At 36.2% G+C, this 22640-nt stretch overlaps 2 protein-coding genes across 9 annotated transcripts in view; one reads left to right on the top strand and one right to left on the bottom strand.

The window, feature by feature from the left end:
* Positions 1-22640, top strand: part of arhgef12b (Rho guanine nucleotide exchange factor (GEF) 12b) — a 98572-nt gene that overhangs the window by 18655 nt on the left and 57277 nt on the right. The window lies entirely within an intron of this gene.
* LOC127165071 (PWWP domain-containing DNA repair factor 3A-like) lies at positions 14713-15917 on the bottom strand. Of its 2 annotated transcripts, none has more exons than XR_007827732.1 (4): positions 15843-15917; positions 15196-15284; positions 15045-15114; positions 14713-14871 (listed from the first exon to the last, which is right to left on the bottom strand). XR_007827732.1 is itself a non-coding variant. In XM_051109356.1 (4 exons), the coding sequence occupies exons 1-4, from the start codon at positions 15504-15506 to the stop codon at positions 14854-14856; spliced, it is 300 nt and encodes a 99-aa protein (XP_050965313.1). In that variant the 5' UTR covers positions 15507-15560; the 3' UTR covers positions 14713-14853. The 2 variants fall into 2 exon arrangements, 1 of the variants encoding a protein (XP_050965313.1); XM_051109356.1 differs by lacking the exon at positions 15843-15917 and adding an exon at positions 15384-15560.

Raw genomic sequence — 22640 nt, 5'->3', positions numbered from 1 at the left:
AATACATTTCTTACCCCTTATTTACACTGCACACGTCTGCAGCGCAAAGGGGGGCCGTTCCCCCCAAAACGAGTTACTGTGCCTCCCTTTTCCTTCCTGTCCCCTCTTAGCTAAATGGGATCGATTTCGAAAGTTAAAGTAAAACCGGAAAAATGGCGCGCATAAGAAAGTGCTTGCACGCTTTCGCAAACGTCAGCAACTGCACGCAATTACATATTGCTTGCTCCCCTTTGTGTTTATACCAGCCACCTCATGGCAAGTTTCTGAGCGCCCCAGAAGCAGCTCTACACTGCATTGCTAAAGTTAGGCGCCTAGTCTTTTTGACGGATAATAATAATAATAGCCTTGCTGTCGTCAAAGGCATCAGCAACAGGCGATATCTCTGACTATCGTCAAGACACAATACTATCGTCTGTCGGCACAACCCTAATCTGGGCTGTCCAAAACTCATTCAGAGCGTCCCACCTTGGTTGAAATCATGCTCCACGGGTGCAGGGGGGTTTCACTTTAACCCATGGACTTACAAAAACAACCCACAGCAGTAGCGTAAGGCTGCTTTCATGCTTAGTGAATAATTTTTTTTTGTTTTTGTTTTTTTTTTTTTTACAGCTCACTTGGCATACGTACAAGTCACATGATCATTCTTTAATGTATTATAACCTCCAGGAACTCATATGTGGCCATTCACAAGCCGCACACTGCCATTAATGCTTGAATTACCCTCTTATTTACACTGCACACGTCTGCAGCACTGCCACTCTAGTCAATGCTTAAGTTCATACCAGCCATGCTGCGGGACGTCCCAGAAGTGGCTCTCCATGCTGCTTTGCTAAAGATAATGGCTAGTGTGGTGGCTGCAATATGCATAAACCTACCAGCACTGGTCATCATGACTTATCGTGAGATGAAAGGAATTAGGTTTAGTTGCAACATTGGATAATGGAAACCACGTCATTTGGCAATAGTTTTTTTATCAAATTTATAAAATATCACAAGTTTCGAACAAATCTGTTATGGAAACGCATCTAGTCATTCTTTTCAGGAAAGTGAGTGAGTAAACATACAGAATACACAGTTTGACCAATTCATTCTTCATTAATAAGATTTCACTTCCGCAATTTAGTACGATTGCATTCACATCAGAAGCTAATCTTACCGGAGTTTGCATGAACCGTACCCCAGACCGCCCTTTGTAGGCCAACTCGGGTATGATTTGCGGGTGCGCGCCGGATTTCTTAAAACAGGATTTACATTATCCAAATGAGCTGAACTCTGATGTCAAACATACCTGGGTATGCATGTGTTAGTGTGAAAACCCCAGAAGTAGCCCAATTCTGCACTTGGCAACACACTGGCAAGGGAGTCCTATCCTGCTCCTAGGGGGCCGAAGTCCTTCAGAGTTTAGCTCCAACCTGCCCAAATAGAAATACACTTGCCTGAAATTTGTTAGTAATCTTCAAGACTTTGCTTGGTTTAGATGTGTTTGATTAGTATTGTAGCAAAACAGAATAGTGGCCCGATTTGGACACCCCTATTTTAGGGGTTTTGTTCTTGATAAGGTTTTGGGATATGCCTTTGGATTGTTGTTTGGCATTTATGTTGCAAGAGCAACAAAAGATCTTAACTCATTAATATACCTTTACCAATGGCGTTCTTTGACATTTGCCTTATTAGTCATATCAGAATCATGTCATCACCATTTCTAAACAATATTTAATCAAAGTATTGAAATAGTAGTCAGACTTGTGGCATGCGGGTAAAATTGCTTCCATTTTTAAGTTTAGCAAATATCAAAAATCAAGGTTCAAGTGATCCTTGTCATCAAACATTGACAGATAGACAAATTGAGAGACATGGTGGTATGTCACTATACCTGAATAGGCCCCAGCTGTAGGGCGCTGTTAAAATTTCAGCGTACTCTCTCTCTGAGTAACTGGTGACAAAAGCAACTGCTGAGCCCAGCCTTTTGTTTTTGTTCTCCCAACAAAGTGCACAAGCCTACCTCCCCCGGTGTTACAGCACTGGGGACATGCCTGCGCTACTGAAATCCATCAACTAGAGGAGGCAGAGGCTACTGACAGACCTGGGAGTTGCCTGGAAACTACTTCATAGCCGAGACGTGAACTGGGAGAATTTGGTATTCAGTATAGCTCTCGCTGTTCACAGTCTCATTCCTGCTGCAGAGCTTATCTGGTCTTGAAAGCATTCTTTCCTCCTGTGCTCAGATCTCTCGCTCCCTCTTTTCTCCATCCATACTTCAGTTTTCATCCACTCAAATTGAGCAGCACTAGTTTTATTGGTTGTTGAAGGTTTTTTGGCATTTTTGTTTTAGAGAAAGCTGTAGTGATTTGTGAGACCGGGAAGACTGTACATTTTTTAAGGTCCAACATTCCCTGAGATTCTGCTCTAAAATGTGGTCAGCTTCTCTGCTGTCTACTGCCTACATGGGCAGCTGTCTTGCAACATGCTCTATGCAAATAAATAACCCTAGTAATGAACTCCTAATAAAGAAATGACTTTAAAAAATCTCCTTGCTCTTCCGAACTTTACAGTGGCAGTGAATAACTTTTGAAGCCCAAAAAAGTGCATCCATCCATCATAAAAAGTACTCCACATGTCTCTGCAGGGTTAACAAAGACCTTCTGAAGCCTTTTTGTATGAAAAATATCCATATTTAAAACTTCATAAACAGTAATCTTTAGCTTCCGCTAACTGCCGTGCAGGAGTTCACGAGAGAGTGGAGTTCCTGCGGAAATTCACAGAGTAATTAAAAAACTACTAGTATGTAAAATCTTTAAAGTGACTCTCGTTGGCACATAATTATGATGAATGTTGATCTAGAGTGACGTAGAGGTCACATGAATACTGATATAACAGTTCAGACTGAAGTTGCATTGCATTGCTATGTCTGGCCTTAATTAGATTTAGGATCACATATGAAAGTGGCCCGAATCAGAAAGATCAGATCAGACCGGGGTGAAAACTTTTTGAATTAGAAGATTAGGGTAACTTATTTTGTCTTCTGGAAAACATCTAAGTATCTACTGTAGCTTCTGAAGGGCAGTACTAAATGGAAAAAAATATGATATTCAGGCAAAATAAGAAATGATACACAACTTCATACTGTTCAAAAGTTTTTACCCCCGGCTCTTAAAGCGTGGTTTTTCCTTCTGGAGCATCAGTGAGCGTTTGAACCTTCTGTAATAGTTGCATATGAGTCCTTCAGTTGTCCTCAGTGCGAAAAGATGGATCTAAAAATCATACAGTCACTGTTGGAAAGGGTTCAAATGCACAAAAATGCTGAAAAACCAAAGAATTTGTGGGACCTGATGGATTTTTTTCTGAAGAACAGCAGCAGTTTAACTGTTCTGGACAAACCAGGGACTTATGAACAACTATCACTGAACACAAAAACCAGCTGTGAATCATTCAGGTAACAACACAGTATTAAGAATCAAGTGTATGCAAACTTTCGAACAGGGGCATTTTTATAAATTCAACTATTATTTTCTCTTGTGGACTTTATGTAAACGTCTTTAATGTGAAGTATCTTATTCAGGACAGTACTAAATTAAAAATAACATGCATTTTGTATGATCCCTCTTAGTGAAATAATTTACATTTTGCAGATTCTGCAAGGTGTATGTAAACTTTGACCTAAACTGTATATGCTGTCTACCTAGACAGCTTTCTAGGTTTTGGAGCAGAGCTAAGGAGAGCTATTTTGAGAGACTGGATGTGTTTTAGGATTCGTTTATTTGTTAATAGCCATACTAGTTTTCTCTAATTAGCAGTAAAAGAGTGTATTGTAGCAGATAGTTTTAGACTTGAGTAGATAAAAACCATATGACTCTAGCGCCAGGCTGTGAAAGGCCAGTGCTTGAATCACCCCTCAGGAATTGTCTGGTATTTTTGGCATTCAAGACATGAGAGTATTGTTGTTGTGCCTTTTTTTTTTTTTTTCGTAATCAAGTTGCTATAAATAGAGCGGGGTCCTGGACACTCCCAGAGACTTCTGGAGCTGTTAACTACTGGCTCTGTGTCGGAGCGTTCTGGCCTGAATAGAGAGCGTTTTTGGGAATTCTGACATCAAAACCGGTATGGCTGCTCTTAATACGTCCAAATGTGTCTCTAAGTTCATTTCATAAAGTTCATAAATTTCTTCATTTTTTCCTGTTCTTTGTATGTCCAAACCTCACAGCTTTTGAATTTAAATCTCCCCACCGCTAGCCAACATGACAATTGTAAAGATTAAATTTAGCACTGTGGGAAACTAGAGGCCTTGTTCACTCTTTGTTCAAATGGTCATATCGCAGCAAGACTCGCAGGTATTCACACAGTCATAAAACATGCTTCTGTGACTACTCCCAAAATCTGTTCTCTCCTATCCGACAACTCTTGAAACAGTTCTTATGCTGACAATGCCAGGAAAACATGTCATGCTGATCTCTACACTAAAAGAGACAGCAGCCATCTGATGTTTTTGAGTGTGGCTACAGCCTGTAGCAGCTAGTAAGGGATTATGTCCTTTGAGTGTTTACCATGAATCTATCGAGTGCTCTCCAGTGCAGTCCCTGTTGAGCTGTGCTAGCTGTGAGCACAGAGCCACAGGGTTTTCAGATGTAAAGGCGCTAGAGAAGTTCAAAAGCCTATACTTTCTGCCTTTATCAGACAATTTTAGAGGATGTTTTTTTTAAAATTAGTTATTATATTAGATATGTAATTATGGTAGCTATGGAAGCCTATTTCTGCCACTGAATAAAAAAAATGTAATTGCAACTTTTTATCTCACAATTCTGACACTTTTCTCGCAACTGTGGCTTTTTTTTCTCAGAATTGCTAGATACAAACTCACAATTCTGACTTTTTTTCTCAGAATTGAGATATAAACTCACAATTGCATGTTATAAAGTCAGAATTGTGAGATGTAAACTTGCAATTCTGAGAAATGAAGTCAGAATTGTGAGATATAAACTCACAATACATACTCGCATTTGCGAGAAAAAGTATTTCCATTTTTACTTTGTTTCTAGCAAAGTTTATATCACGCAATTCTGAGAAAAATCTCTCGCAATTCTGATTTTATAACATGCAATTACAAGTTCATATCTCACAATTATAAGAAAAAAGTAAAAATTGCGAGAAAAAAGAATTGTGAGGAAAAAGTAAGGATTTCGAGATATAAATTTGCACTTGTGAGAAAAAAGTCAGAATTGCGTGATTAACTTAATTTCCCGAAAGTTGTGACACTTTCTCACAATTCTGACTTAATTTGCAATTGCGAGTTTATATCTTACAATTCAGAGCAAAAAGTAAGAAATGTGAGAAAAAAGTAAGAATTGTGAGATATAAACTTGCATTTGCAAAGTAAAAAAAGTAAGAATTGCGAGATACAAACTCGCAATTGCGAGAAAGTCAGAATTGCGAGTTGCAGTTGTGACTTTATATCACTCAGGTCTGAGGAAAAAAAGTCAGAATTGTGACTTTATGTCTTGCAATTCTGACTTTATAACACGCAATTTATAATGCAACTAAAATGCAGTTGTGAGTTTGTCTCAACTCAATTGCAAGAAAAAAAGAATCATGAGGGAAAAGAATTGTGAGATATAAACTTGCATTTGCGAGAAAGTCCAAATTGCAATTTATCTTGCCAATTCTGACTATATTTTTTGCACACTGTGAGTTTATATCACTCAGTTCTGAGAAAAAAATTGTGACTTAACTTGCAATTCTGACTTTGTAACAAGCAGTTGTGAGTTTGTATCTCACAATTCTGAGAAAAAAAGTAAGAATTGTGAAAAAAAGAATTCTGAAATATAAATAAAAACAAAAAAAAATAAAAAAAATAAAAACAAAAAAACTAATTTGGACTTTTGTTCTCGCAATTGGGAGTTTGTATCTCACAATTCTGACTTTATTTCTTGCAATTATGAGTTTATATCACACAATTCTGAGAAAAAAAGTCAGAATTGCACGTTTTTATTTCGCAATTCTGACTTTGTTTCTTGCAATTGTGAGTTTGTCATGCAGTTCAAGTTAAAAAAAAAAAGTCTGAATTTTAATAGAAAATTTTCATTAAAAATGTTCTCTTCTGACGTATTAACGTGTCTCTTGTAGAGTTGGTATGGATTTCTGGCTCTGTATAATGTTGTTTGGATTGGCAGTAAATGTATTGAGCTCTTTGTCCGTCTGGTTACTGGTGTCAAATTATTTCCCTGCTGGACGCTCAATGGTTGGCTTATCCATTTGGTTAAATGAACCGGATGGTTCAGTAGGGTTGAGACAGATATAATTGAGCCTGTGTAATTGGAGCATGCTTGAAATATTGATCTGCGAGATGATGTGGGGAATCCCACACACTGTTGCCAAACAGAAGACACTGACAGCAACACTGCGTGACAGAGCCAGTGAGAATATCACTCTCTGTCGTCTCTCTCACTTACTTCATCTTTGAATCAGCGTAGCATGTGTATATATGAGCTGTTATCAAATATTCTAAATTTCTTAAAAATTTTGAAAATGTACAGCATTATTATTAACTATAAAACTATTAAAATTTTGATAGGGCTGTCAAATCGATTAATCACATTCAGAATAAGTCATAAACGTATATTATAATATGTTAGTTTAGCAATGTTGTACAACCCTGGTATTAGTGTTTGTGTTGTTGTTTTCAATTCTGTTTTACCCAGCAGTCACTACAGGTAGTTGCGTGATTGTTTCTGGATATTTTAAAGTGCTCCAATGACACTGATGCATTTCAGTTATATAAAAAAAAAAAAGCTGAACAACCAGCTTTCGGGTGTTTAGAAATTCTTTGAATGTTATAACAGCTAGGCTCAATTATTTACTTGCTTGTAATGATTAAAGTTACATATATAATATGATTTTGCTAGACGTTACCATGCGTCTCATTAGTTTCAATGAGTAACAGTAGCCTGGGGGCAGACATACAGTTCTAACCATGATGTATCACAAGCCCTGTAAGAGCTTTCTAATGAGTAGTACACAGAGCAAGTCTCAACTCATGTCAGGCGTGTTTCTTGCATGTATACTGTCAATTAAGGAATTGATTGAGGCCTGAAGGAATTGACTTGAGGAAACCACTGCATCTGTCATGAACGCTGTGCTTTCTACACTCACGGAACATTATAAATCTTTCTCACACTGCCGTGACCAGACTGTAGCTTCTGAAGTGTAAATCATGTTTGTTTGGAGCCCCGAAGCCATTTTTTTGCAGTCCTTCTTAAAATGATTAAAGCAGGGAATTGTGTGAGTAGAGCGGGTTCGTGATCTGTGTAGAAATGCTGTTGTCTGGAGGCAGATTCTCATGTCTGGGTCTGCACTGCTATGCAGCCGATGGGCAGCTCAGTTCAGCTGCTGGTGAGTCAGCTGTTTGCCTCGGCTTGTGTTCCTCCAGATTCTTTGACCTTTGACCCCTGACCTGCCATTAGGCTTGTGCATTTTTTTTGATGTTAAAATGTGTTAAAATGCAGTTTACTACGCTGAGTGATTTATAAGTAATTCATTCGCAGTTAGATTTTGACAGTGCGACCAGTGCATATAAAATGCACTGTGGTACATCCAGTTCAAATAAAACAGATTTGAATTATATTAAATTAACTATTTGCGAATCTATGCTAGAAAATAATCTTGCATAGATCATTTTAATAATTAGGGCCCAAGCCACTAGGGACACAGAGCCCTATTTGTTTGAGAGCCTTAAAGTGCCCCTATTATGGATTATGAAAGGTCCATATTTTGGTTTTGGGAGGTTGACATGCATACAAGGTCAAAAAACACTTCCATTGTCTTATAATATGCATTTATTTTTACCATTTCTGCTCAATGACTCCCAAACGATTTGCTCAATGAATCATTTGTCCAAATCCCTCCTTTGATTGGCCAGATGACCCAGTCTGTAGTGATTGGTCTACTGTATGCAGCGCATTTCGGCAATGGAACGCCCATTACCATTACTCTAACCCACAGCTTGGTGGTAAACACCCAAACAGCCATGGTATTTGTGTTAGCCCAACAACTGATACAGCACAGTAGTTTGTACACCAACATATTTCTCTATATTTTTTCATCAAATCCAAGTAATAACAACGACACACATTCACTATTCAAAGACACATTTCTAGACAATTGCAAGTGAAGAGATATTGCTGTTAGCTGGTTAGCCAGAGACCTACAAGCTGTGCGGAGCGAACACAACACACACAACTAAATATGTGTTTTGCATGCTACAGATTACATGAGAGCAACAATTTTGGATTTGGTTTGGATTACTCCACCTTTAGAATAAAACTGTCCTGATAGTTAACTCACCTCCATATCATCCAAAATATTAATGTCTTTCTTTTTTCAGTCGCAATGTATTTAAGGTTTTTGAAGAAAACATTCCAGGATTTTTCTCCATATAGTGGAGTTCAGTGGTCCTCAGTGGATTGAAGGTTAAAAATGCAGTTTCAGTGCAGCTTCAAAGGGCTCTAAACAATCCCAGCCGAGGAGTAAGAGTCTTATCTAGCAAAGCGTCAACATGAAACAGCTTGGGATTCATTTTAAAAATGACTCGTTTAAAAGAGTCAAATCGACTCTTTCTTTTGAAAGACAGTAACTTCATACACTGTGCACTTTCAGATTAAAAACTTTGCTTTGCGTTTTCATTTACTTAGAGCTGTGTTACACACTGAATTAAAGGTAATTTTCAAAAGACTATATTAGGGGCACTTTAACACTTTGACTGTACAGCACCCCCTAGAACACAGTCAGACAACTTTCTGCACATCTCATACATATTTGCACATATACGTATGAAAATCAGTACACACATAGATCACACTGAGCTGTACAACTTTCACACTGAATGTCATAGGCTCCGTTCAACAGGAAGTCTTCTATCTAGGGTTTTGTGAAGAGCACATGCTCTAGAACATGCACTATTTTCCTGATGCCACTAGGGTGGCGGTTGTGCTGGTGGCTTGGGCCCGTCATCGCTGCTTGCAGCTATATTTTCAGGTTTATTATTTTAAAGGGGTCATTGGATGCAAAGTTCACTTTTACATGTTGTTTGAACATAAATGTGTGTTGCCAGTGTATGTATAAATGTACCCTATATTGATAAAAATCCATGCAGTGGATTTAATTAGTCTGTTTCGCTCCCACGAAAGTTGATTGACATGAGCGTCTTACCTCAGATCAGCTGTAACAGTCAGACCTCCATTGTTTCGATGCGGAGCAGGGATGTAAGTTAGACAAGAATATCTCCGATCAGTAATCTCTCAGAGCAGCTCGTCACTCCACAGAGAGAAGAGAGGGGCGGGGCGAGCAGAGCTCATTTGCATTTAAAGGAACAATCCCTCAGAATGGGATGATTTTTGAAAAGCTCATTTTGACATGGTAAAAAGGGTGTTGTTTTATACAACCATTGAGAATTTTTAACCAAAGTATATTATAGACTTTTCATCAAGACCCTAAAGAATCATATCAACAAATTTGGCTATTTAACAGGGTTGCAAACTGCTCATATTTCATAAAAATTCATTCTTTTACAAATTTAGGTTACTTACATGATGTCTGAAGTGGTTGTCTACAACAGTGACCAACTAGCCTGACAATCCCACTTCTGGACAACTGAAAGCATTGTGATGCAGCTTTTTCTTGATACATTTTAGTAGTTTCTTGAAGATGAAGATCAGCTAAGGTGATTATACAAAGCGTAATGCTCACTCATGTAATTAAGTTCAACAGCTGTAAACACTGTAAATAGTGATTATTATTTTTATTCATTAATCATTTTATTAATTATTAATCATAATTATTAAATATTCTGCAAATATAAATACTTTAAATAAAATGTTTGTTTGAAGCCTGTTCTTAGACATTCCCACTTTAGCATTTCTCAGATCTGTTATCTTTTTCGCCCTTTGTAAGTAGCCATACAGCATATTGAGTTTTTTTTTTTTTTTTTTTTTTTTTTTTTTTTTTTTCAAAGTTATTTTCAGACCTTTGCTGAGAACTAGGCCTCTTAAGATTTTAAATTGAACAATTCTGCTGTGTAGTAAAGTTTGTAATGTTTGATTTGTCTCGTTCTGCTTGTTTCAATTGTACGAATGTTAAAGTGCAGCTTCACACAGTCAACATGGATGAAAATGAGTTTTCTGTAGTCAGAGGTTCATGAAGAGTTTCATGAAATTATCATCTCAGCTTCTGCCTCCGTGGGCCGTCCACTGTGTTTATTTAAAATATCTCTGATATTGTTTTAAAGTCTGTTTCTTTGGATGCGTTACAGTCACAGACCGCAGCTTTTGCATGTGTTGTTGACAATGGCAACAAAGAAACTAGACAGAAAAAGCACTGGAGTCCCTTTAATCACAGTTCAGCTCTCAAACAACTGTCATGAATGCATATCTGCATTCACAAACAGTCAGTATCATGTCTGTTAGACTTTCTCTTGCCCATTAGAAGTTTATAAAATTGTGTAATCATTGAGCTTCTTCAGAGCAGAATCAAAAGCAGGGTTTTCATATTTAAGCTGTATAAACTTTTTCAAATTACCTAACCTCAGAATCACTTTCATTTAAGTAAATGAATGGTATTGCATACCGCATATGCAGACTATTAATTATCGTCCTGAAGTCTCATTCACTTAACAGCTTTCTGACCAAGCTCTGCCCACTCAAACAGGAAGCAACTGTCTGGCTGACATGAAAAAAAACAACAAATCACATTTAGTTTTTGCTCTAAATGTTCTATATAGAACTCGACTGAAGGTTGGAGCATGTAAAAATATGTACAGTATGCATTAGAAAGGAATGTGGCATTCGTTCCGCCACAGTTCAGTATTTGTTTACAATACTTAAAGGAAATCATACAGTATATTTTTATGTTTTCAACTTCACTGAATAAATGGCTTATTTTTTAAATGAAAAATAATAATAATTATCTCTATGATCGTCCTCATCCTCAGCTCAGATTTCCTGATCAAGGCAACCATGTTTGTTTGTGATGTTTGTATCCCCTGTGAGTAATGTAGGGTTATGTTTGTAGTGCGCTGTTGTGTTCAGATCCTCTGGGCAATTGAAAAAACAGGATTCCCTGAAGTTTCAACGAATATATGTTCCTCTCACCCTCTCCCAGTCCCTGCCCCCACCAGCCCATCCTAATCATAATAAAACGTGAAGAGACAGTCTAGCGTGAAGAAATGTGCGTCCCCGAGCACACTAGTTCTGTCGCTCTCATCGGGTTTATTGGGGCAGAATGAGAAATTGCTCTGGAGATGAGACCCCATCCTTCAAGCACTTTGAGACAGTGAAAGGGGGGCGATAGGACAGAAGGTGTGGTCGTTGTTACTATCATGCTTGAGGCATGTTCTGCTATGATCATACATATTTTAAGACTTGCCAGCCAAAAGGATTCAAGGAAAATGTTACCCACAGAATAGAAGAAAAGCAAAGAGAAATGGATCTCAACGTTTTTTGCTCATTAGCTCAATTCATTAAAGAAGTCCACTTCCAAAACAAAATATTCACATATAATGTACTCACCCCCTTGTCATCCAAGATGTTCATGTCTTTGTTTCTTCAGTCATAAAGAATTATGTTTTTTGAGGAAAACATTTTAGCATTTTTCTCCATATAATGGACTGATATGGTGCCCCGATTTTGAACTTGATTTTGAACCAAAATGCAGTTTAAATACGGCTTCAAACGATCCCAAATGCAGTTGTAACGATCGGTTATTTTCATAAAAAAAATATAATTTATATATATATTTTTTAATGTCAAACGCTCGTCTTGTCTTACTCTGCCTGGACTGTTTTTTTTTCTGGTTTATGACAGTTAGGGTATGTTGGAAAAACTCCCACGTCATGTTCTCCCTCAACTTCAAAATCACCTTATATCGCTGTTTAACCTTTTTTGTTAAGGGTGTTTGATCTTTTTTGCATGTTCACTTTGCAAAGACTGTGTTGGTATTTTTGCAGTGATGTAGGATGATTTTGAAATTATTGTTGAAGTTGAGGGAAAAAATACGAATGAAGTTTTTCAAATTCAACTGTCTTGAACCATAATACACAAGTTCAGGGAGAGCAAGGCAAGACGAGCGTTTGAGATTAAAAAGTATTTAAATTGTATTATTTTTATAAAATAACGATCGTTTCGCTAGATAAGACCCTTCTTTCTTGGCTGGGATCGTTTACAGCTGCATTTGGGATCATTTGAAGCTGCATTTAAACTGCATTTTGGAATTCAAAATCAGGGCACCATATCAGTCCATTATATGGAGAAAAATGCTGAAATGTTTTCCTCAAAAAACAATTTCTTTACGACTGAAGAAAGACATGAACATCTTGGATGACAAGGGGGTGAGTACATTATATGTGAATCATTGTTTTGGAAGTGGACTTCTCCTTTAAGTTGATTGTACCAAATGTGATGATCCTCCTCCAGTAAAGACAAAAAAATGTGGCTTTACCATGGTACAGTGATGATATCTTCGAACGTATTTATGTATAATATTATTAACTGTACATAGCACTACAGTATACTTCAAATTAAAAAACACAGTACTTCCTTGGTAAATGTCCAAAAATGTTTGTTTACTGTGGAAAACATCTAAAAAAGACATGGTATTACCATGTTTAGAAATTTTGTTTTTTTGTTTTTTTTTCCCTTAATGATTATTTGAATTATCATAGCTGGTGCATATGTATTTTGAACAACATAATGTTTAGCAGTGCTTCTGTGTGGCTTTCTGCGTGCAATTCATTGATAACTTGTTTGGTTAAAGGCCAGTCTCGCACTAACAAGCTTAAGAGCTCAGAGAGGCAAAGACGCACAAATCATTTCAAATACAACCAAAAACCCGCAAATGACTCTTTAATCCAGAGGCTGCTGTTGGCCATCAAATGAAGGAAAAATGAGGTGCTAAATGTTTTCTGAGCAGCTTAGCATAATCATTATTCCCCTGTTACAATGGCATCATATTACAGATCTGCTGCTATTGTTGAGGCGTTAACACTGCTGCTGCTGTAAATCAGCTTGCTGATGGTGTTTTTGAGAGACTTGTGAGTTTGTTTATCTAAAATGGTTTTATGGCATGAGTAATTTGTATTGCACAGTGTTAAAGGGATAGTTACCCAAAATGAACTTTCTGTCATCATTTACTCACACTTATGTTGTTTTGAAACATGTGTGACTCACGTTTTACATGGAACATAAAAGGAGAAACTTTTCAGAATGTGCGTGCTGCTCTTTTTCATATAGTGAAAGTGGACTGTGTTACAAAAACAGAACGTGCTGTATGCTCCCAAGTCTTAAAGCTGGCATGAAATGGAAATTCATCCCATTTTTAAAATGTGCATATTAATGATCTTATTGCGAACAATTCATCCATTCATGTGTTTAGCATTCTTGTAGCTCAAACAGTAGAGAATAGTGCTATGCCAAGGTCATGGGTAATACATTGGAATTACATTAAAATGCAGTATAAGTTGCTTTGGATAAAAGCATCTACCAGCTGCATTATTAATAAAAATAATGGTTAAATGTTAGTTTTTCCCCATAAAATGACAGACTTCTCTCTGGTGACGTATACTGGACTGTTTAAATCAATTGATCTGTTTAAACCCCATCCCTTTCTCACAACCTCAAGCTGTGATTCTGATCTTTTAGTTCCCACCTTGCATTTTAAATTTGGATATATATCACACGTGACCCTGGACACCAAAACCACTCTTAAGTAGCATGGGTATGTTTGTAGCAATAGCCAACAATACATTGTATGGGTCAAAATGATTGATTTTTCTTTTTTTTTTGGTGCCAAAAATCATTAGGATTAGAGGTCGACCGATGTATCGGTTTTGCCGATTAATCGGCACCGAAAGTTGATTGGCGGAACTATCGGTTATCGGCAAAAATCCATGCCGATAGTTTTTTCCGGGTGTTGTCTGTTGCTGGAGCCGCTGAGAAGCTCGTCATTATACACCAAAGTCCCTATAGTCTATAGCCTGTTTAGACACGTGATACTGCGCTTGCACAGAGCGGGACACTTCAAAGGCGGATTTAAAACATTGACAACGAAATGGTGTGTACAGTATACTGAAGTGCATGTTTTCACGTCATTACTAAGCAATGAATTTGTTGACTAGATGCTGCATTGATGGAGAAAAGACAGCAGTATTGCCAGTTTGGTGATCAAATAAAGTCTTGTAGACCGCCGCTTGAATTGAAGGCGACGTGTCCGGTGTGTGTAATACCGGATAGCCAACATTATCAAGCTGCAGACTCGGAGCCTGCTGCATCGACAGTCCCGCACCCAGAGTCCCGCATTCTCAGACCCCTCGTTTTTCGAGACAACGCCTCCTGCTGTTCGGAAGATCGTATAACACCCTTATCCAAATGCCATTGAAAACATTAGAATGCAATATTACGGTCTCTTTTTGTTTAAAGTTATCCAAATAAATATTTGCGTTCCCTGCTTAATGCATGTGCCAAAAAAAAAAAAAAAAAAATCATTGTGTTCTCAAACTAACTAATTACCCAGTATTTATTTTTTGAGCGTGGGTGTAATTGAAAGGAAATTACTGATGCAACCGATACAAATACAAATTGAACTATCATCTGAAAAATATTATGTTACATTATATTGCTACAATGTTTTAGTTTGTTTTTGTACAATGTTTCAAATTCCATTTTTTCTTTCAGCTCAACATATAATGGTCTAATTAACATTATACCATGCTAACATTACAAAACCTGTTTTTTGATATTTTGAATGTGAAGCAAAACTCAAATAATAGACAAAACACCAATAATGAACAATTCTGTACTTTATTTAACGATCACCTTAATCACTGTCATCTTGCTGTAAACAGGACAAAGCAAAGAAAAAAGGAAGAAAGAATTGTGTTAGTGACTTTATTTTCGTCTTCAATTGCATTAAAAAAAACTCCTCATTTATAAGTTGCTTTGGATAAAAGCGTCTGCTAAATGAATAAATGTAAAATGTAATGTAAATGCATAAGGTAAAATAATTACTTTCTGGGAGGCAAATGTTGCTTCTTTTCTCATTCTTTTTGCAATCACCCGGTCAAATTCCTCAACTTCACTAAAATAAAAGATGAATGCCATTGTCAAAAATATTGTGTAATAATAATATTTTTTTTGCAAATGCAAATTACAAGCATACCTAGGGTGATAAGTAGGGCCACGAAGGAACACCTCCTCAGCCTCCTGCCAGGATAATGCCTGCAGCTCACATAGGCCATGAATGATGGCCTGTCCATATAAATAAATACATTAATTAATTAATGTATAAAACATTTCATATATGGCAATAATAGAAACAATCCAATTGACAAACATGTGCGGGCCTACCTCAGGAAAAAGAAAACTACAAATGAACTCCACTTCATTTGTGAAGTTCAGTTGAGTTTTACAATTGTGTAGCAGAGCTTTGAGGTGTTCAAAAAGAATGGCACACTGCTGCTCACTGTCCATGAAGATTGGCGCACGTGGCTTTAGGGGGAACCACTTTGATGGTTTCCCATTGAGAACATCCTGCGGGGCAAACAAAAAGTGTTGTTTTATATATACACAAGCCATCAATGAATAATTGGCATAACCATTAAAAATATAGCTAAAGAGCATATTGGATAATCAATTGACAATGTTGAAGTTGACAATGATCACAGCCCTGGGTGAGTCATTTAGGAATGCTAATCTTTAAATGATCATTACAAATATTAAATAGACTGTTCATATGTTGGTGTATCGATGAGCTATAAAGTAGTTTGATTAAAAAAGAAATCATTGAATAAAATTGACGATACTCACCGTGTTTCGGTTCTTCACGTGTTTATCCATGTGTTTATCCGATCCAATTTGAAAGGTGGCGCTGTCTCGAAAAACAAGGGGTCTGTGAATGCGGGACTCTGGGTGTGGGACTGTAGATGCAGCAGGCTCCGAGTTTGCAGCTTCATACTACTCCGGATAGCTGCGAGTTCTTCTAGACGCGGCGCTGCACTTTTGCCTGTTGTGTGACTAACATATTTTTATATTTTGATTAGATAACCACAAATGTTCTAGAATAGAAGCAGTTAAATTGTGAAAGCACACAATATCCATATATATGCAATAGAAGTATTGTTCCTTGTTAGAGTGTGTTAAATTCAGCATTTACTGATATATTTTAAACATTTGAGTTGCTTTTGTTAACATTAATGAACAATGAATAAACTGTAATAATCAATATATAATTAATATTAACATTTTTATTCATTTGCAAAGTTACAAAGCATAGTAGGCTACTTTTTTTTTTAAACAGTAGAGCACTAGTTATTTTCCGTTCAGTATCCATTTTAAAAAACTATCGATCGATTAATCGGTATCGGCAAGTGTGGTCCAACCTAGTTATAGGTATCGGTAAAATCCAATATCAGTCGACCTCTAATTAGGATATTAAGTAAAGATCATGTTCCATGAAGATATTGTGTAAATGTCCTACCATAATACCATTATATCAAAACTTAATTTTTGATTAGTAATATGTATTGCTAATAACTTCATCTGGATTTTCTAAATATTTAGTTTTTTTGCACTGTCAGATTCCAGATTTTCCAATTTGTATCCTAGCCAAATATTGTCCTATCCCAACAAACCATACATCAATGGAAATCTTAGTTATTCAACTTTCAGATGATGTATACATTTTAAAAAATTGACCCTTATGACTGGATTTGTGGTCCAGGGTCACATATTGAAAGAAATTATCTGTTGCTAGTTCTGTTTGTGTTGTGCGATACCTTTGTGTGAGGAATAGTTTAAAATGATGTCATTATTCACTTCATTTAGTCATTATTCACTTATTCTTAATTGATAATGTCATGACCTCTAACCATTTGGTTCTTGTGTTTGTTATGACTGGTGATGCATGATGCGTCATGTGATTAATGTTGAATATTAGTTGGCAAAAGCTGTAGAGTAACAGGTTGTGCCACAGGTGTTTATCAGTCTGAATTCACTTTATTGGCTTGGATGTGTGCTTGATGGTTGTTTCTGTGATATAATGTCTTCTGCATCAAGAAAGACTATTCACAGATCTGTGACATTCGTGGTTAGTTGTATATCACTGAGAGTATTTGGACTTTTTCTATTTTTCTGAGGAACTGAAGTCTATGAAGTCCAAGATATTTTGGAAACAAGATACTGTGAATTTGTTCTCATGACATGTCTTAAAGGGATCTTTCCCCCCAAAATGAAGATTACCCCATGATTTACTCAACCTCCAGCCTTCCTAAATTTATATGACTTTGTTCTTTCAGACAAATACAATCAGTGTTATATTAAAAAATGTCCTGGCTCTTCCAAACTTTATAATGGCAGTGAATGGCTGTTGAGATTTTGAAGTCCAGTAAAGTGCATCCATCCATCATAAAAAGTGCTCCACACAGCTCCGGAGGGTTAATAAAGGCTTCCTGAAGCAAATTGATGCATTTGTGTAAGAAAAAAACTCTCATGCGAGTTCACGTGAGAGTGGCGTTTCATCTGATAATGTATGAACCATGTTGTTGAACCATAATGTTTACAGCAAAGGAAAACTAGTCTCCTATTGGCTTATATCAAAATCCTCTGACTTTTTTCTTTACAAATCCTTTTTTGTACTTCTAATTAGTACCGGTGTTTTGTTTTATTCTCTCCACTCTCCATGTTTGTCACCTACGTCCAACTTCATGCGCTGGAACGCTGCTGTCTCGTGTTTTAAATATGGCTATTTTTCTTACACAAACACATTGATTCACTTCAGAAAGCCTTTATTAACCCCCCGGGGCCTTTTGGAGCACTTTTTATGATGGATGGATGCACTTTATTGGACTTCAAAACCTCAACAGCCATTCACTTCCATTGTAAAGCTTGGAAGAGCCAGGACATTTTTCAGTATAACTGTGATTCCATTCGTCTGAAAGAATAAAGTCATATACACCTAGGATGGCTTGAGGGTGAGTAAATCAAGAGGTCATTTTCTTTTTTGGGTAAACTATCCCTTTAACTAAAATAAAATGAGGGAAGAAATTAAAACAACATGGCCATGATTTAAATAATTTGAGAAACAATAGATGATTTTTTTTTTTTTTTCTCCGGTATGTCAGGACCAGTATTTTTATTTTTGTTGTGTAGTCTCAGTCGTGGGTGTCTTTAGCATAATAAATAACAAAACTGTCTGATCCAGTTTGTTATTCTGTGTTTTTACTGGATAATAAGTAAAAATGTGCTTTGTCCTTATAATGAATCAGCAAAATAGGTTAACAAAACAGTGTGAATCGTTTTGTGATTCAGTCTGAATCACGCAGATGGCTCAGTAAGAAAAGAAACCAAAGTACCACGACATTAATTCTGTCTTTTCCTGTCTAATCTCTTGTGAAATAGATGATGAAGCTCCTCTCGTTTCGACAAAGGCACACAAGATGATTGCAGATTTTCCCTTCTTATTAAAAGCAGAGGCCAGAGTAAATCAGATTTAGTAACTTTTTCAGATTTTCTTTCGAGTCCATAATTCTTTGATTGTCTCTTGGCATTAAGAAAAACCTCCATTTGATTTCTCGGAAGACTGATGCTCTCCTTTATCTCCGCTTTGATTGTTGCGGCCTGGATCGGCAGCGCTTTGTTTGTTGGCCACTAAAAGCTTAAAGACAGTTTTCCAGAGAAAGAGAGCGAAGTAGGAAGCGTGAGGGAGCAAAGCCCTGAGAATTTTTATTTTGGCCCAGTCCTGCCCCCTGCCTTCACTCTTAGCCACCCCAAACGCCCCTTCCCCCCTCCCTCCCTCATTCACACATTCAGGAAACAGGGGACCCTGCCAGAAGCCCTTTCTGTTTCCGGGAATCAGGCCCACAGGGCTGCTGTGTAGTGGGCCGGCTCTGACGTGAAGGCTATTGTTCCAGTGCGGAGCTCCATTGTGGAGGGGAAGGAACAGCAGCAAAAACAAAAAACACCCGCGGAAGGAGCTGAGAGGGAGGGAGGACGAGATGTCTGAGCTATTTCTGTAAAGAGGCTCCTTCTCCGCTCGCTGATGAGATACGGCGACTCTTGCTTGTTCGGTTGCGGAGTTTATCGCTGTGATCTATCTCAGGAGTCTGCCATGTTGAAGGCTGACGCACAAATTCAAAAATACATGTGACTCATGAGAATGGAGGATCTGATGTCTGTGGAAACATCAAAACTTGTGTGTTTGATGAAAGCCTTACTGTACACAACCCATGTATTTTCCGCTCCGTGGTCAAGGGCAGAAATCCCTGCTGGAAAAACCGTGTCACACCAGCTTAACATGTTCAGGCTGTTTTTTTTGAAGAGGGAGAGCACAAAAATACATACTTTCAAAATCAACTAGTCGATTCGTTGTTCTTGAGCTTGGCTTGGATAATTAAGGTGATTTCAGGGTCGGATACTTTATGGGGTGTTTGCTTAAGACCTCCAGACACATTTTTAACTTGACATGATGTCAACTCTCGTAGTAGGACGTTCAAGCTACAGTGCGAGATGTGATGATGCACCCATTCTGTCTGAATGTGTATGGCCGTAGTGAAAGCTGAAATAAGCTATCCCAAGAATATTTTACTGTGCAAACTTTCAAAAAGCTGAAGCGCTGCACATTGGAGGATGCTAATTAAAATGTCAAAATATAGGTAAAGTAATTTAAGGGTTTTCAAACTGGGGTCATGGGGCATCCAAGGGTCTATGAGGTAAGGAAAATAAAAAAATTTACGGTGCTTTTTTTAGGGCTGCATAATTAAAAAATAATTCTAAAATCGCAACATGGCTTTATCAAATCATTGTAGCAAAGGCTACAATTTAATTAAATGTGCTGTTGTTTCAGAGTGAAGCAGGGCAATCTTTTATACAAAAAAGAAATTAAGACAGTCATAAATATTAGTATTGTCATTTTCCAGTTGTGCTGTACAATATAAGAATAATGTAACAACAAATTTAGAGTGATATATTACAGTAGTAATTCATTTCTTATTTTTAGTATTGTTTTTAATTATAACAACAGCACTAATAACTTAAGTGAAATATAAGCAATAGTAATTTCTTTTATTATTATTATTATTATTATTATAGCAATAATAATAATAAAAAAGAATAATCATTAGTATTGTAATTTTACAGTTGTATTGTAATATATAAGAATGAAATAATCAACTATTTTACAGTAATATATATCAGTAGTAATTTATTTTTTTTAGTGTTGTATTTAATTATAAGAACAACAACAACAGTGATAATAGTAATAACTTTAGTGAAATATTGCAATTAGAATTTCTTGTTTATTATTATTATTATTATTATTATTATTATTATTATTAATTACCAATAATAATAATACAAAGAAATTAAAACATGTCATGAATATTAGTGTTGTACAACTTAGAATACTGTACCGTTGTACAGTAAAATATAAGAATAGCCCAACTATTTTACAGTGAGATATTACAATGTAATTTATTATTTTGTTCAGTATTGCATTTTATTATAACAGCAGCAATAAATAATAATAATAATAATAATAATAATAATAATAAAAACTTCAGTGAAATATTGCAATAGCAATTTCTTATTTTATTATTATTATTTTTATTATTATTATTATTATTATTATTATTATTATTATTATTATTATTATTATTCTTTAGCAACAATTAATTAGTGATAATAATAAAATAACAACCAGTGAAGTATTTCAGTAGTAATTGCTTTAGTTTATTATTATTATTATTATTATTATTATTATTAATAATAATAATACAAAGAAATTAAGACTAGTAATACTATAGTAGTATTGTAATTTTATAGTTGTACTGTAAAATATAAGCATATAACAACCAAAACAATTTTACAGTGATGTATTACAATAATTTCTTCTTCTTATTTAGCAATAATAATTCATTAGTAATACTAATAAATTTCCCCAAATTTTTACTGTCCTTTGTCAAAATTAATGTTACATAATTGCAATAAACATTTAACTGACCAGTTATCATATTTACTACATTTGACATTATTACTCTTTGATTCTGCTTTCTAAATACTGTTTAGAAATCATTAGTTAATCACAATTATTTTATCCTGTAGAGGACCTCGGCTTGAAATAAGAAGCCAAAAAAAATAATAATTTGGCTTGAATGCAATAACAATATGACAGCCTTTTTTTCAAGCAGTGAAAATAAATCTCTCACAATAGTATCTAGTTTGAAGTCATGTTTGGAAACCCCTAAACTAGACAACCTTCACTAACGTTGAACGACCAGTCGACCATTGTGACCTGTCCCTTATTTCAGTAATGGTAATTGACATGCTGGTCAAAGGTGGCCTGTTAGCTCTAACTAGTCTAAGCATTATGATCTACTAGGTCAAAACACAAATTCACAAGCTGGTAGTCGAGCTGATCACCCATCTAGACCAGCTTGGAGCAGGTAAAGATCATAAATGTCCAACAATAAACCATGTAAACCAGTCTGGGTTTTTTCCATTGTGATTGCGGCAAACCAAAATGTTTCAGCAATTGCTATCTATGTCCTTTATGTAAAGGATGAGCCTTTAGTCTTGTGTTTTGGAAGCAGACTGAAATCTGACAGAGGTAACGCCGGGTCACAAGGGAGTACTTACAGCTGAATCTGATCCTGGTACAGTACATGAAGACATTGGCAAGACACACTAAACAGATTATGGGCTACGCATGGGGCAGGGGAAAGTTTACGGTGATGGAAAGTCAAATACACAAATTTATTATGCAACACTACCGTCAGCAGAGTACAGTTTATATAGGCAGTTACAACATAACAGTGACGTTAGGCAGAGCAAATTAATGCTGAAGTGTGTCATTTCTGCACCAACACAACTGCAAAATAATGATGTAATGTTCCTGTAAAAACAAGACGGAAAAATAATAATGCATGGCCTCTGTGGGCTTGTTTGGATATGTTTGGAAACCGTCATTAGCGGTGCTTGCCGAGGACATTGTATCAACCAATAGAGGTTCCACTAGTTCTGTTTATCTCTGCTAGATTATAATTCACTACATTATCAATAAATAGTCATTTCTAAATAGTTGTGTAGTATGTAAAACATTTCTGGTTTGAGTTACCTACAGAAATGGCTGTGTTGTTTTATACCCTTAATGTAATTCAAGATTGCATCTTTTATTAGGTCTTTTTTAAAATAACATTTATGTTAATATATAATGTAACTAATTCAGATATTTAAAAAATAACTTATGTTAATTTATATATAAATATTGTATTTGGGTGGTGGGCTTTTTTGACATGGGCTAGTAGTAGTAAGTATTTATTTCATGTTTAATGCTATTTTAAATAATGTTAATGTTCAAATATCACACATAGACTACCATTCAAAAGACTAGGGTCATTAATTTAGATACAAGGTGCATTCATTTAATCAAAAATGAAAGACGTTTTTATTGTTGCTAAAGATTTTTAGTTAAAATAAATTCTGTTCTTTTGAAATGTTGTTGTTTGAATCGCAGAATCCTGAAATGAATGTATGTGGGTTTCTTCCAAAACATTTATCAGCACAACTATTTTCACCATAATACGAAATGTTTCTTGAGCCGCAAATCAGCAT

Source organism: Labeo rohita, chromosome 5 (assembly GCF_022985175.1).
Source record: "Labeo rohita strain BAU-BD-2019 chromosome 5, IGBB_LRoh.1.0, whole genome shotgun sequence".
In the NCBI taxonomy this organism is placed as follows: Eukaryota; Metazoa; Chordata; class Actinopteri; order Cypriniformes; family Cyprinidae; genus Labeo; species Labeo rohita.
The sequence above is the reverse complement of the archived record's forward strand: the minus strand, read 5'-3'. Positions and strand labels throughout refer to the sequence as shown.

Bases quoted from the DNA above. Each gene is read 5' to 3' on its own strand.
- LOC127165071 (XM_051109356.1), bottom strand. From the start codon at position 15,506: ATGGACAGTGAGCAGCAGTGTGCCATTCTTTTTGAACACCTCAAAGCT. The intron at 15,285-15,383 runs GTAGGCCCGCAC...TTATATGGACAG, and splicing joins GTAGTTTTCTTTTTCCTGAG to GCCATCATTCATGGCCTATG. The intron at 15,115-15,195 runs GTATGCTTGTAA...CTTTTATTTTAG, and splicing joins GGCCCTACTTATCACCCTAG to TGAAGTTGAGGAATTTGACC.